Below are 14,026 nucleotides of genomic sequence, written 5' to 3' on the forward strand. Positions count from 1 at the left end.
GCTTAATCCTCCAAGACATGTCATGTTATACTCTTCATGATCTCTAACTCAGGAAGACAGCGTTTAGGGGTATAAACGAGTCGAGTTTGAGCAAGCTTTCCTTGTTCAGCTTAAACTTCAAGTATTTTTAAACGGCTTAAAAAGCGAGCTTGCATATGAGCATCTGCTAAGTCAATATAACAAGACACTTATTTTCTAAGAGAGGGGATATGCATCATTTTATAGATAAACAAACTTGGGGATTTGTGTTTTCTTAGTAATATGGAACAAGTTAATATGTTGTATTCAGACTGTATTGGGACAACACCCTTACAAAAAAATATTTTTTCAACGTCTTTCTCTCAATCTCCCTCACCAGTCATAGCGCATCTTCCACCTAAACTTTTATTTCTCATTCTCTCACTCTCGCTCACCAGACAGGTAGTGATAGTGTTTGGGTCTGTTTGATTCTTCAATAGTTTATGTCTTTCACAATCTCCCTCAATAGTTTCAGCTTGATTCTTTTTCATTTCGTTTGGGTCTGCTTAAATTGAATCGGGGTTTTTTTAATGATTGCTCTCTCGATCTCTTTCTTTGATCATGAAAGGTCTAGAATTTTTCATTTTCTAACGCTTAAATATAAATGCAATTTCAAGATTTTAATAATTTTGAGATTTATAATTAATTATGTATTACTGTGTTTATATATATATATATATATATATATATATATATAGACACACACACACACACAAGCTTGCTCACGAGCCTAATCGAGTCTAACCGAGCTTGCTTTGTTTAGTATTCGAGTCAAGATTTGTTTTCAAGAAGCGTTTCATTTAATAATCGAGTTGAGTATGAGCCGAGCCGATCTCGAGCATGCTCGCGAGCGGCTTGCTCACTTAACACCCCTATCTGGGCTGAAATAAAATCAAGCTTGAGGGACAGGTTGGATCACAGAGAAATGTGAGAACTGAACTACGATGGAGATGGAATTTAGGAAGTTTATTATTAGAGAAAATTACAATTTACCCTCCTAAAGTTGACAGCATTTTTTAATTCGAACATCAAAGTTTTAATTTTTGCAATCTACCCCCATAAAGTTTCAATTTTTTTCAATTCGACCAATATTATTCCAAAATTCCCATATTGCCCCTAATTTTTTTTTTTTTTATGAAAAATAAAAAATAAAAATTGGGGGGGGAGGGGGGGTGCAAAAATGGCCAGATGGCCCCCCAATTTTTTTTTAAATTTTTTTTATAAAAAATAAAAATTAGGGGCAATATGGGAAGTTTTGGACACAATTTGTCAAATTGCAAAAATTTGAAACTTTGGAGGGGTAGATTGCAAAAATTGAAACTTTGGTATTCGAATTGAAAAACGCTATCAACTTTGGAGAGGTAAACTGTAATTTTCCCTTATTATTATTAGTTTTTTATGGAATGTTTTTATCGTTGTTTTGAGAAATGAGTTAGGCTCACAAATTTTTTCATAATATCAGAGCTTACCACATGACGAATGAGGCCTACACTACTTACCCCGTTACAAGGATCAAGAAAAATATTGGCCTGCATGTGAGAGAGGGTGTTGAGGAATAATGCTACAATATTGCGTGAACAAGATCTTGGGCATGTTTATAAGGAATGGACAACCCTCTCTTATCGAACCGATTTAATGAGATGAATTAGGCTCATAAATTTCTTCAAAAAAGTCTAGAAATAATCGATTTGATATTTTGAACCATACCTCGTTAAGAGATTTCTCTTCCTCCTTGCCCAAAAATATCAAGGCATTAGAGTATGATCTGGCCGTTATAATTTTTTGTAGATTTTTTTATTTTATTTTTTTATGACTGATACGCTCGTTTTCTAGGGCCTAATGGAGACTCTACAAACCATATGAGAAAAAGTTGAATGTAGCCCAGCACATCAGCCATGGTTGAATCTTAGTAATACAATTTGGAAAGATGTTGGTTTGATGCATGGGTGCTTTTATAAGGGGAAACAATGATTTTTTTTTTTTTTTTTTCAAATAAAATTTACCCACTTGAGGGAAGTACAAAGAATGTAAAAGGTGCCGAATTTCTATATATAATTAATGAGATAAAAAAAATTTTGAAAAAAAAAAAGGGGGAGCTTATAAAATCCATATCAGATTGCAAGTTGTGACAAGATAACAAGAAGGCTGATGTGGAATTGTATTCTCGGTGCCAATGCGGCCACGCCACGAGATTTGCTACAATACATTTTCTTCGCCATCTCTCCCACCATCTTTTCTCTTTTAACATCTTGATAATTAAAAACAAAAATCAAGAGAGATGAGATGGTGAGCCAGGCGAGGAGAATGCAAAAAAGCATTTGCTACCACGCCACCCCTCCAGCTGATTTTTTTTATATATTTTAAAGGGTCGGTCATGGTGGTGCATTGGACGGCGCGCGGTTCAAGAAAAATTATCATAAACATGGGGAAACGTTGTTTTTTTTTTTTTGGACGATTATTGAATTGGTCACCGCAGTTCAAGCAAATTTCTCAGAAACATGTGGGAAAAGGACTTCTTTTTATATTTTTAGGATTATTGAATGAGGTGCAGGATCATTGAAGATTTCAAGTGTAAATATTAAAACAAAAAAGTATGGGCGGCTCGATCTTCGATCATCCAAACCCAACCCGTCGATCAGCTGCAACATTATTTTTCTTTGAGCGAGCTTCTTCCTGATCTAATGGCACCCAATAACTCGGTGAAAATACTCGAGGTTTTCCGGGTGTCGCCGCCACCAACCTCGCCAGACTCGGCCAGCCCAAGCTCTCTTCCTCTCACCTTATTTGACATATTCTGGCTAAGATTCCCCCCAGTCCAGCGAGTTTTCTTCTATGAAATCTCTCCAACCAACGCACCCTTTTTGCATTCCATTCTTCCAAAACTCAAACACTCGCTCTCCCTCGCCCTCCAACACTATCACCCTCTTGCCGGAACCCTCACCTGGCCTAAGGACTCCCACAAACCCATCATCAACTACATAGAGGGCGATTCAGTTTCCTTCACTCTTGCTGAGTCAAGTGCCGACTTCTACCATCTCTCAGGGAACAATTGTTTTGTTGAAGCAGAGGAATACCATTCCCTCGTACCCCACTTGCCAACATCCCATGAACAAGCCACGGTGTTGTCGTTGCAAGTCACAATCTTCTCAAACTGCGGGTTTTGTATCGGAATCACCGCACACCATGCCGTTCTCGACGGCAAAAGTTCAACCATGTTTATGAAATCATGGGCTCACTTGTGCAAACATGGCGGAGACGGTTTGTCAATGGTACCGGAGCTAACACCATCCTACGACAGGACAGTCATCAAGGACCCGGCTGGGCTGGAGGGAATCTTCCTGAATCAGTGGATGAACCATGGCGGCCCAAACAACAAGAGCCTAATGGTATGGGAAGTCAAAGCTCCCCTGGATGTTGTACGAGGCACATTCGAGTTGAGTCTTACAAAAATCCAAAAGCTCAGGCAATTGATTATAACCACCGCGCTGGAGGAGAAGAATGAACAAAAACAACCACTACTTCAATTATCAACTTATACAATAACATGTGCCTACACATGGGTTTGTCTAGCCAAGGCAGAAGGAGTAAGGGACGCCAAATTCCTTCTTGGCATTAACGTGAACGCCAGGCGTCGAATGGAGGCTCCTCTCCCTGCGACTTATTTTGGAAACTGCATTGGATCTCGTGCGTCGATTGCGGAGAGAAATGAGCTATTGGGGGAAGAGGGGGTGGCTGTGGCGGTAAAGGCTATCGGCGAAGCTATAACAAGTTTGGATGATGGGGTCCTGATTGGGGCTGAAAACTGGCTACCGAAGGTTTTCGCTGCAACGACTGATGGTCCTAGATTTGTTGGCATTGCCGGGTCACCTCGGTTTGAGCTTTACAACACTGATTTTGGGTGGGGAAGGCCAAGGAAGGTGGAGATGATTTCCATAGATGGAACAGGAGCTATGTGTCTTTCGGATAGTAGGGAGGGCGGTGGAGGAATTGAAATTGGATTGGTTTTGAAGAAACAGGAAATGGAAGTTTTTGCATCATTATTTTCCAGAGGTCTTGAAGCCTTGTAAGGCCGCATTAATCCTTGCAAGGTTACTTATGTTCAGGAGACAAGGTGCAAATTACTCGGGTTTTGTTTTTTGTTTAATTTGTTGTTTCTGATCTTGTTTGGTAGAGTCTGAGCTAGCTTGTTCATGAGTTGAAAACTTGGGTTCCTTTTGTTTTTGTTTTCTTTTCAGTCAGTGTAAAATGGAGGGTCGAATTTCACATTTCAAATTTGACTCGGAATAAAATGGTAATTAATTCGTATGGACCAATTGCCGTACGCTGGTCAAAGTTTGAAAACCTAACTACAAATGAAGGAGAGTTAAAATTATGGGTTAAATGCAGTTTTAGGGCCAAAATCAAAATAGCCATTTTGGTTTTAAAATGTGTAAGTGCCAAATATCAACTTGATACTTCTATCTAGGTTCTGGCAAATTCTTTAACAAAGCTCCATGTCGTCGCATTTAAAAACGTAAACATCAGTCCATATTTAAGCCAACTCAACATATCATATTATAATAATGACATAGCCGTATATCACATGTGATACTTATTTTTTTGATGCTATGTACGGACTGCAAAAAATAATTAAAAATTATTAACTCAACATTTGTTTTTTTTCACGTTGGCCCTTGGGGCTGGCTGGTTGGCCATTGGGGGTGGCCGACCACCCCCAATTTTGGCTAGATTTTTATTTTTTTATTTTCTTTTTATTTTAGTATAAGTTTAGAAGGATTAGTAATTCACGTAGATTTGATAGTTTATAAAACACTATAATAAGTGCTAAGTTTTATATTGATTATTTACTATGTGAAATTGAGTTTTACTTTTATAAATGATTTTAAAAAAATTTCAAATTAATTAACCATTTAAAAATAATATTGTATATGTGACTAACATTTTTCCCTTCCTATCATGAAAATACCCAAATTTTCTAACATCAACTTGAATGGGCAACATGTTTTGCTTATCGACGCCTTATTGTCAGACATTAGGATTTCGATCCGCATAATTTGAAAATGGTGCAATGAAGTAAACTTTCCCTCAAAACCTAACCATCCATGCCACTTTTTTTTTTTTTTTTTTGAAACTGGGTATTCTTCATTCAAAATGAGAAAGAAATACAGAGAGCCTTGGCTCTATAAAGAGAGGTCATTACCCTCTAACTGAACAATATTTGAGATACAAGACGGGATCTCCTCAATCCAAATATTATCCATAATAAGCTTTGACGCCTCCTTCGCCAGTCCATGTGCTGCATTATTTTCTTCGCGCTTGGCGTGGCGAATCTTCCATTGTCGAAGGGTTCTTAGCACTGTCTTTATATCCTCCACGATATGCCCATACCTGAGCCAATTTGGATCTCTCTCTCCGATTGCCTTCACCACAGAAAGTGAATCCCCTTCAAGAATTATGTCATAGAAACCAAGGTCCCTGCATAGGTCGACTGCATGCAGAGCGGCCAAAGCTTCTCCCGCAGCTGGATCATAGACAGCCATGAAGGATTTACTTTGGGCCGCTAGAACTCGACCCGCTGCATCTCTAATAATCACGCCGATTCCCATACATTTCCTTTCAGATGAGATTGCAATGTCCTAATTAACTTTGTAGAACCCGGACGGAGGGGCCTGCCATTTCATGCCCGTTTCTCCTCTCCCTACCTCGGCCTGGGTCAGCTCCTTTTCATTTGCCTGTGTGTATTGTAAGAGGCCTTCCCTAGCTGTATTAGCTATGACACTTGGGTGAATGAACTCACCTCCATGCACAACGGAGTTCCGCCTCCTCCAAATTCCCCGGATTGTTAGAGCCAATAGATTTAGATCTTCCCCAGACAACTGGACCGTCATCTCCTCAAAGAAATCCTTGAAATCACTATAGCTCCTGGTACATTTTTGGAGCTTACGGCTACTGGTACCCCAAACGTCTTGAGCTGAAGGGCATGCCCACAGTATATGATGGACCGTTTCTTTCTCACTGCAGCAGAAGATGCAACGATCCTCCTCAATAAGCCCTCTTTTTCTGAGGTTTTCCTTAGTAGGGAGAATGTTTTTACAGGCCCTCCATAAAAATACTTTGGAAGAGTTTGGTACATTTAAACCCCATATGATTTTCCAGATTGCTAACCTTCTGCCTTGACTTGAGCTCTCCCCTTTCCCCCTCTCTTGACGTTCCTTCTCAAGGTGGTAAGCACTTTTGACAGAAAATTCCCCCGAATTTGTTGGATACCATATCAGTTTATCCGGCTGATGGTATTTGCTAAGTGGAATATTGCAAATTAAATCTGCCTCCTCAGGATCGAAAATTGTCCTCACCAGAGTTTCATTCCATCTAACCGGATTCTCTTCTAAGAGTTCCACCACTTTTGCTTCCTCTGACAGCAACGTGCAATGGGATTGGATGGAGAAAGTGGATGGTCTTGGGAGCCATCTGTCTCCCCAGATTGAAACTGATCGCCCGTCACCAATCCTCCAAAAACACCCTTCTTGGAATAAATCCCTGCCTGCTAGTATACTACGCCAAGCGTAAGAAGGCTTATTCCTCACCTTTGCTGACATAAAATTTCCCCGATAAAAATACTTAGCAGAGATAATCTTGCCCGCCAAACTCTGCGGGTTCTGCATTAATCTCCAGCTTTGTTTTGCTAACATAGCTTTATTAAAACAAACAATGTCTCTGAACCCCATTCCTCCTTTTTCTTTAGCAAGGCTCATTTTTTCCCAACTTAGCCAGTGAATTTTCTTTTCTTTCTCGGTATGTCCCCACCAGAATTGTTGCATTAGCCTATTTAAATCCTTGCAAAGCTCTTTGGGTAGCAAAAATATGCTCATGCTGTACGTTGGTATTGCCTGCACCACTGCTTTTAGTAAAACCTTCCTCCCAGCTTGTGAAAGAAAATTAACCTTCCAGTCTAATAATTTTCTTTTCACCTTATCCTTCAAAAACAAAAACTCCCTTGTTCGAGATTTCCCCACGAGAGCGGGTAGACCCAAATAAGAGTCATAGCGTTGTGATGCTGGAACATTTATCAGAGATAGGATACTTTCACGTACATCCTGGGGCGTATTTCTGCTGAAAAATACTGCCGTTTTATCCTTATTCAGACGTTGCCCCGAGGCTCTCTCATAGGTATCCAATAATTTTGCTAACTGTCCCCAATCCTGCGTTGTAGCCTTACAGAAAAGGAGGCTATCGTCAGCAAAAAATAAATGATTTATCTTCATACCTCGCGGAGATGTTGGGACCCCCCCCAATAAGCCTGTGCTCTCGGCATGCTGGAAATGTGTGCTTAGAACCTCCGCACATAGGATGAACAGGTATGGAGAGAGAGGGTCACCCTGGCGAATTCCTCTGGATGGTGAGAAATTGTCCACTGGTACTCCATTAATCAAAATGGAGTAAGATACTGTCGTGACACATTGCATCACCATTTTGATCCATTTTTCAGAGAAACCCATCTTTCTCATTACCTTCTCCAAAAAAATCCACTCCACCCTGTCGTACGCTTTGCTCATATCCAATTTTAGCGCCATTTATCCCACACGACCATACATCCTAGAATGCATAGTGTGTAGTGTTTCATAGGCAACTAAAATGTTATCCGAGATCAGCCTACCTGGAATAAAGGCGGACTGATTGCTCGAAATAATATGAGGGAGCAGAAGCTTTAACCTATTTGCCAAAATCTTAGAAAGAATTTTATACAGGACATTGCACAATGAAATAGGTCTAAAATCAGAAACCACAACAGAATTTGATTTTTTTGGAACAAGAGCAATATACGTAGAGTTTACAGCTGGGGCAAGAACACCTGAGGAGAAAAAATTATGTATAGCTTCAAATACCTCCTCTCCCACAACAGCAAAATTATCTTGGAAAAAGCCTGCTGGAAATCCGTCTGGACCCGGGGATTTTAGAGGCGCCATTTGGTTAAGAGCCAAGCTGACTTCCTCTCTAGAGACGGCATTTTCCAGACCTGCATTCATTTCAGCTGTTATTCTTGTTGATAAGAGATCCAGTGCTTCATCAACCCCTGTCGGGTTCGACGTGGTGAGGATTCCCCTGAAATAGGAAATAAACGCAGCTTCAATGGTTGCGGGTGTATCACAAATTTTCCCCTCCAGATCAACAATACTAGTTATAGTGTTGGCCCTTCTCCTCTCCGTAGCACATGCATGAAAAAACTTAGAATTCTTATCCCCGTGCTTCAGCCAATTTACTTTCGCTCTTTGTTGCCATTTCATCTCTTCTTCTTCCATAACGTCATTTGCCTTAGACTGAAGAGCCCGAATCTCATCAAGATCCCATGGTACCTCTTCTTCTTGACGGAAAAGAGAAGTTAGTCTGCCACTTTCTTAAATACATTGGTTTTTGCTTTTGTTTTGGGGGCACCGAAAAAGAGAAGTTAGTCTGCACGAAGACGAAGACAAGAGGGTGAAGAAGAGCCCAATGAGAGGAAGAAAATGGAGGAAAAAGAGAGTTTTGAGTTGCCACACATGAATTTACTGGCATGAGTTGTAATCTCTTTCTTTTATCATGTTCTCACTTTTGTGTGTTACGGCTAGAAAATTGTGCAAAAGAAAATTCCTCATTGCTTGTGTGAAAGTGACATTTATTGGGTTTTTGGTGTTTGAATATCGATTTATCTTTGTCGTGATAATATTTTTAAATCGCACATTTTAAATTATTATTTTTGAAATCGCAAATTCAAACTGACCCTTAACAAAAGCCAAAAACATGAAGGAAAAACTGTTGTTAATTTACAAAAATCAACATACAAGTTAGTTAATAGAGAAAACTTGAAGATGGATCCTCTCCATTTTCAAATTGAATGGAGATCGATGAGCCATTTAATCAAAAAGACGTGAAAGTTGGGACAAAACTGTCTTCAACTTTTTAAATTGGGACAATAGTGTCCCATTCTTTAATTTAGCCTAACCAGCTCTTCTCCATTTCATCTATTGATAATATTATTGATGGCAAAACTTATTATTCCAATACATAAGGCTAGCTATATATGAAAATTGAAAGGTAATAAAATTCTCCTAACAATGAAAATAAAACAAACTAATTATGAAAATACTTGGTTGGTATTACCAAAGGAAATCTAAAGATGGAAGTTACTCAAATAATCAGTAAAATCCCAATCTAAAATAGAATTTAATAAAATTGATCTTTGTGTCAACTAAATATGGTTGAAAATCAGTTGGGATCATGACAAATTCTTTCCTCATGTATTAATTTCACTGTCAAGAACCGAACAAAAATCTTCTTAAACTGCACTTTGTTATAGACCATCTTTTTATTCTCTTTTTATCCTTTTAAAATTGATGTGGCTTTCAAAATCACTATTAGATTAAAATTCAAGTATGATTCATCTAAAATTTAATAGTAATTTTAAAAGCCACATCAACTTTAAGAGGATAAAAAAATGGTCCCTAGCATTACTCATAAATTAATCTCGTCCAACGTAAAGTATTTATATGTTGTAATCCACTCTAGGCTTCGTTGAGTGGCACATGATATATTTAGTAAATTCATGTGGAAGTCTTTTAGATGCAGATAACCAAGTTCAATGAAAAAGTTTAGAAGGGTATAATTACATATCTTATGATTTGAGTGGTAAAAGATTATAGCTAACCGCTCTAGCAAAATTCCCACATTCATCAATGGAAAACGAATATAAGGCCCGCAAACGGCCTGTTATTTATTTTAGTAGAGGTTGGAAGTAGCTCAAAAAATGGCACCCAATAACTCGGTGAAAATACTTGAGGTTTTCCGGGTGACACCACCACCAACCTCACCAGACTCAGCCAGCCCAAACTCTCTTCCTCTCACATTCTTAATTTGACATATTCTTGCTAAGATTCCCCCCGGCCAGTCCAGCGAGTTTTCTTCTATGAAATCAATCCTACCAACGCACCCTTCTTGGATTCCGTTCTTCCAAAACTCAAACACTCGCTCTCCCTTACCCTCCAACACTATCTCCCCCTTGCCGGTACCCTCACTTGGCCTAAGGAGTCTCACAAACCCATCATCAACTACGTAGAGAGGCGATTCGGTTTCCTTCATTCGGATTTTGCATTGGAATCACCGCACACCATGCAGTTCTCGACGGCAAAAGTTCAACCATGTTTATCAAATCATGGGCTCACTTGTGCAAACATGGCGGTTTGTCCTTGGTACCGGAGCTAACACCATCCTACGACAGGACGGTCATCAAGGACCCTGCCGGGCTGGAGGGAATCTTCCTGAACCAGTGGATGAACCATAACGGTCCAAACAACAAGAGCCTAATAGTATGGGAACTCAAAACTCCACCGGATGTTGTACGAGGCACATTCGAGTTGACTCAATCAAAACTGCAAAATCTCAGGCAATTGATCATAACCACCGCGCTGGAGGAGAAGAATGAACAAAAACAACTACTACTTCACTTATCAACTTTTGCAATAACATGTGCCTACACGTGGGTTTGTCTAGCCAAGGCAGAAGGAGTAGGGGACACCAAATACCTTCTTGGCATTAATGTGGACGCCAGGCGTCGACTGGAGGCTCCTATCCCTGGGAATTATTTTGGAAACTGCATGGGACGTCGTGTACCGGTTGCGGAGAGAAATGAGATGTTGGGGGAAGATGGCGTGGCTGTGGCCGTCAAGGCTTTCAGCGAAGCTATAATAAGCTAGTTTGGATGATGGGTCCTGAGTGGGGCTGAAAACTGGCTGCCGATGGTGTTCGCTAAGAAGATTGATAGCCCTAGATATGTTGGCATTGCCGAATGCCGGGTCACCTCGGTTTGAGCTTTACAGCACTGATTTTGGGTGGGGAAGGCCAAGGAAGGTGGAGATGATTTCCACAGATGGAACAGGAGCTATGTGTCTTTCGGATAGTAGAGATGGCGGTGGAGGAATTGAAATAGGATTGGTTTTGAAGAAACATGATCAAATGGAAGCTTTTGCTTCATTATTTTCCAAAGGTATTGAAGCTCCGTAAAAGCAAATAATTTTAGAAGTTCATCTTCTATTATTTTTTGTCCTTCGAAAAATGAGGTGACTTTGAAAATTATTATTAGATCAAAATTCAATAATGATCAATATAATTACACGCTCAATGATAATTTTAAGAATCATATTATTTTTGAAAAAACACCCAAAAATCACAAAAATAACATAAAAGTGAATTCTAATATTACTCGCATTGCTTGCAAGATTACGTATGTTCAGGGACAAGGGGCGGGCCAATTAGTTAGGCTATATATAATAGGATAGTAAGAGATTTTAATGTTTTTCACAACTTGGTTTAACATATTTGCACGCAGAGCACGCTTATAAAAAAAATATATATAATTCTATTTTAGTAGTACAATATTTGAATACAATTATTAAGAAAAAAATCAAATCAATATTAATAATTAAAAAAAAAAAAAAAATCCTTAGCTTGCTACAGTTCGAGAGAGCGCTAATTTGGCACTAAATCATCAAACTAGTACTACCATGTCCTTTCAAATTATAAAAACTTGCCAATATTTCTCCTAAATCCGTAAAAATATAAAAATAAGTCTAATATATATCTTTATAAATTAATTCGAAAAAAGAAAGAAAAAGAAAACCGCTATTTTTCTCGGCACCAAATTAAACACAAGCTAGTGGATACAACTATCTGGGGAAGATTGCAGAGGTTTGCCCCCACCCAAAGTGTTCAATGGGAGCTTTTGTGGCGTGGAGATTGCAGAGGTTGACCTTATAACAGATGTGAACCTTGGGAGCTTCCTGGTATATCTGTCCATCTCATATCAAGAAAAAATGATTATATATATGGCCAGCCTGATTTTCATTTTCTTAGGTACGTAGTGATGATACAATCATGGGATTCTCGTGTATACTTGTTGCTTGATGTGGTCAAGGATATTTGCATCCTTGTGGGAATAGGTATCGACAATTTTAAGGAGATAATACTGTCTTAATTTAAGGTTTGAAGAGAAATTATAAATTGAATAGTAGTCTGAGAAGGGTAAGATGACTTTACACTTTAGTCCAAACTTGTAACATGATTCTTAATACAAGTTTCCAATTTAATTCATACCGGCCCTCATATTTTTCTTTCTTTTTGGAAAAAAAATCATACCCTCATCTTAATCAACTGTTAAGTGGGAAGGAAAAACATGTATAATAACCAAATAATCTATAAAAAAATAAAATAAAATAAATAAATAAATAAAATCCCAACTAATTAAACCGCACACCAAAGAGAAAAATCCAGAAATCTTCTTCTAGAAACACAACTGCAAAACTCCCAGAAACTAACCCCACAAAAGCTACCAAACAAAACCTACAGAAAGCAGCCCACTTTGGTATGCATAATAAGGGCCACTGAAAATGAGCATAAGATAGTTCACTTAAGTTAGTGCGGCCCTAATAAAGGCCCACTGAAATGAACATAACATGCATGCTTCATCTAATTTAGTTTGTGGAGTAAGAAAAGGTATTCAAGTGGAAGAATATTATATCAATCCACCACAATTATCAATCGTTTTCTATATCGTTGTCAAACCATATTGAGTTTCATCTTCTTTGTTAAAAAATTATCTTTTGTGTGTGTGTGTTAGAACATTAAATCAAGCATAAACGGTATTATAATTAGTGTTAAATACTTTATTCCCCCTTTGGTTTAATTTTTTTTTAATTTTTTGTTCCCTAATGTTTACTTTTTATCGCATGAGCTAACTTGGGTTTGCCTAAAGACGGAGATGAAAATTCCGTCCAAAATTTGATGGAACGCCACGTATGCACCAATAACAAATTTTGACGCATGTCAATCTAATTAATTAAAAAAATAATATTTTTTTAAAAAAAATTAAAAACATTAAAAATTATATTTAATTAATTTTTTTTTTTTAAAAAAAAAAAGTTTGGGTGTGGCTGTAGCTACCCCCATCTGGCCGGTCACCACCCCCACAGCCCATGGTGGTAGTTCGGCCACCCCCAAATACCATCTGCACCGACCTACCATCCCTGTGATGCACGTAAGACTGCCATAGAGGAGAAGCTGCTGCTTCAGGTGCTTCTGCTGGACGATATCCCTCATATTGCTTCTAGTGATCATCATCGGCACAGTCATTGGAATCATATTCCTCATTAGGGGTGGGCATCGGGGGAATCGGTGACGGTAGGGGGTTTTCCGCCTACCGTCTCGACTTTGTCGGTGAAGTCGGTAATTTCACCGACTTCATCTCGACCAAGTTAATTTCGACCGTTACCGTTACCGTCACCGAATAATCGGTAACGGTCGGTAACTTGTTAGAGAAAGAGAGCTCCGGTTAGAGAGAGAGAGAGAAAGCTTCATGGGGTAGAGAGGCCCGATTTGTCTATTCTTCTTCGCTGCTTCGCGGGCTGGCATATCGCAAAAACTAGAAAGTCGGTTCTTCAAGAACTGTTTGTGTTTCTTCGTATCGCAAACAAGGACAAGCAAGAACGTTCTTGCTTGGAAAGAGCAAATGACGGAGAGAAAAGAGAGAGATAAGACGTGCCAAAGAAAACGTGTGCAGTAGGCTTAGCACTCTAACCAATGACCATAATAAAAAAGTGTGCATAATAAATAAATATTTTAATAAAATATAAAAGAAGACAAAAAAAAAAAAAAAAAACATGTGGTCATAAAAAAAGTGTCCAGAGTTTACTTTGCACCCCACCCAATGCATTATAAACAAATATTTGAATAAAAAACAAAACATCCACCAATATCAGGTTACTCAGGTAGAAGATATGGCTTAAAAGATAGACGTGAAGTAAGAAAAGCAAACTAAGTTTTGTATAAAAGTAAAAAAAAATGCTATTTGATTGCATATTAACTAAAAAACTTGTTACATTCAACAAAGAGGTTTCTGTCTTAAAAAAAAAAAAGCTCTTTGGTTGCATTCCGCAACAAAGAGCTTTTTGTTGCATAATACTATGCTAGCTACGTCATTGTTTTT

At 38.6% G+C, this 14,026-nt stretch overlaps 1 protein-coding gene and 2 pseudogenes across 1 annotated transcript; 2 read left to right on the plus strand and 1 right to left on the minus strand.

Annotated features, from left to right (window-relative positions):
• The first annotated feature begins 2,683 nt into the window (after window positions 1–2,683).
• Window positions 2,684–4,085, plus strand: LOC132183272 (malonyl-CoA:anthocyanidin 5-O-glucoside-6''-O-malonyltransferase pseudogene; annotated as a pseudogene).
• A 1,113-nt stretch (window positions 4,086–5,198) lies between these two features.
• Window positions 5,199–5,624, minus strand: LOC148585997 (uncharacterized). The gene has a single exon (XM_088516854.1). It carries the CDS (start codon window positions 5,622–5,624, stop codon window positions 5,199–5,201), a length of 426 nt encoding a protein of 141 aa, XP_088372980.1.
• A 4,172-nt stretch (window positions 5,625–9,796) lies between these two features.
• On the plus strand, window positions 9,797–11,049 carry LOC132182148 (phenolic glucoside malonyltransferase 1-like; annotated as a pseudogene).
• Window positions 11,050–14,026: the final 2,977 nt, after the last annotated feature.

The sequence above is a fragment of the Corylus avellana genome, chromosome 5 (genome assembly GCF_965113065.1).
Source record: "Corylus avellana chromosome 5, dhCorAvel1.hap1.2, whole genome shotgun sequence".
Classification (NCBI taxonomy): Eukaryota; Viridiplantae; Streptophyta; class Magnoliopsida; order Fagales; family Betulaceae; genus Corylus; species Corylus avellana.

Coding starts and splice junctions, on each gene's coding strand:
- LOC148585997 (XM_088516854.1), bottom strand. CDS start 5,624: ATGGGAATCGGCGTGATTATTAGAGATGCAGCGGGTCGAGTTCTAGCG.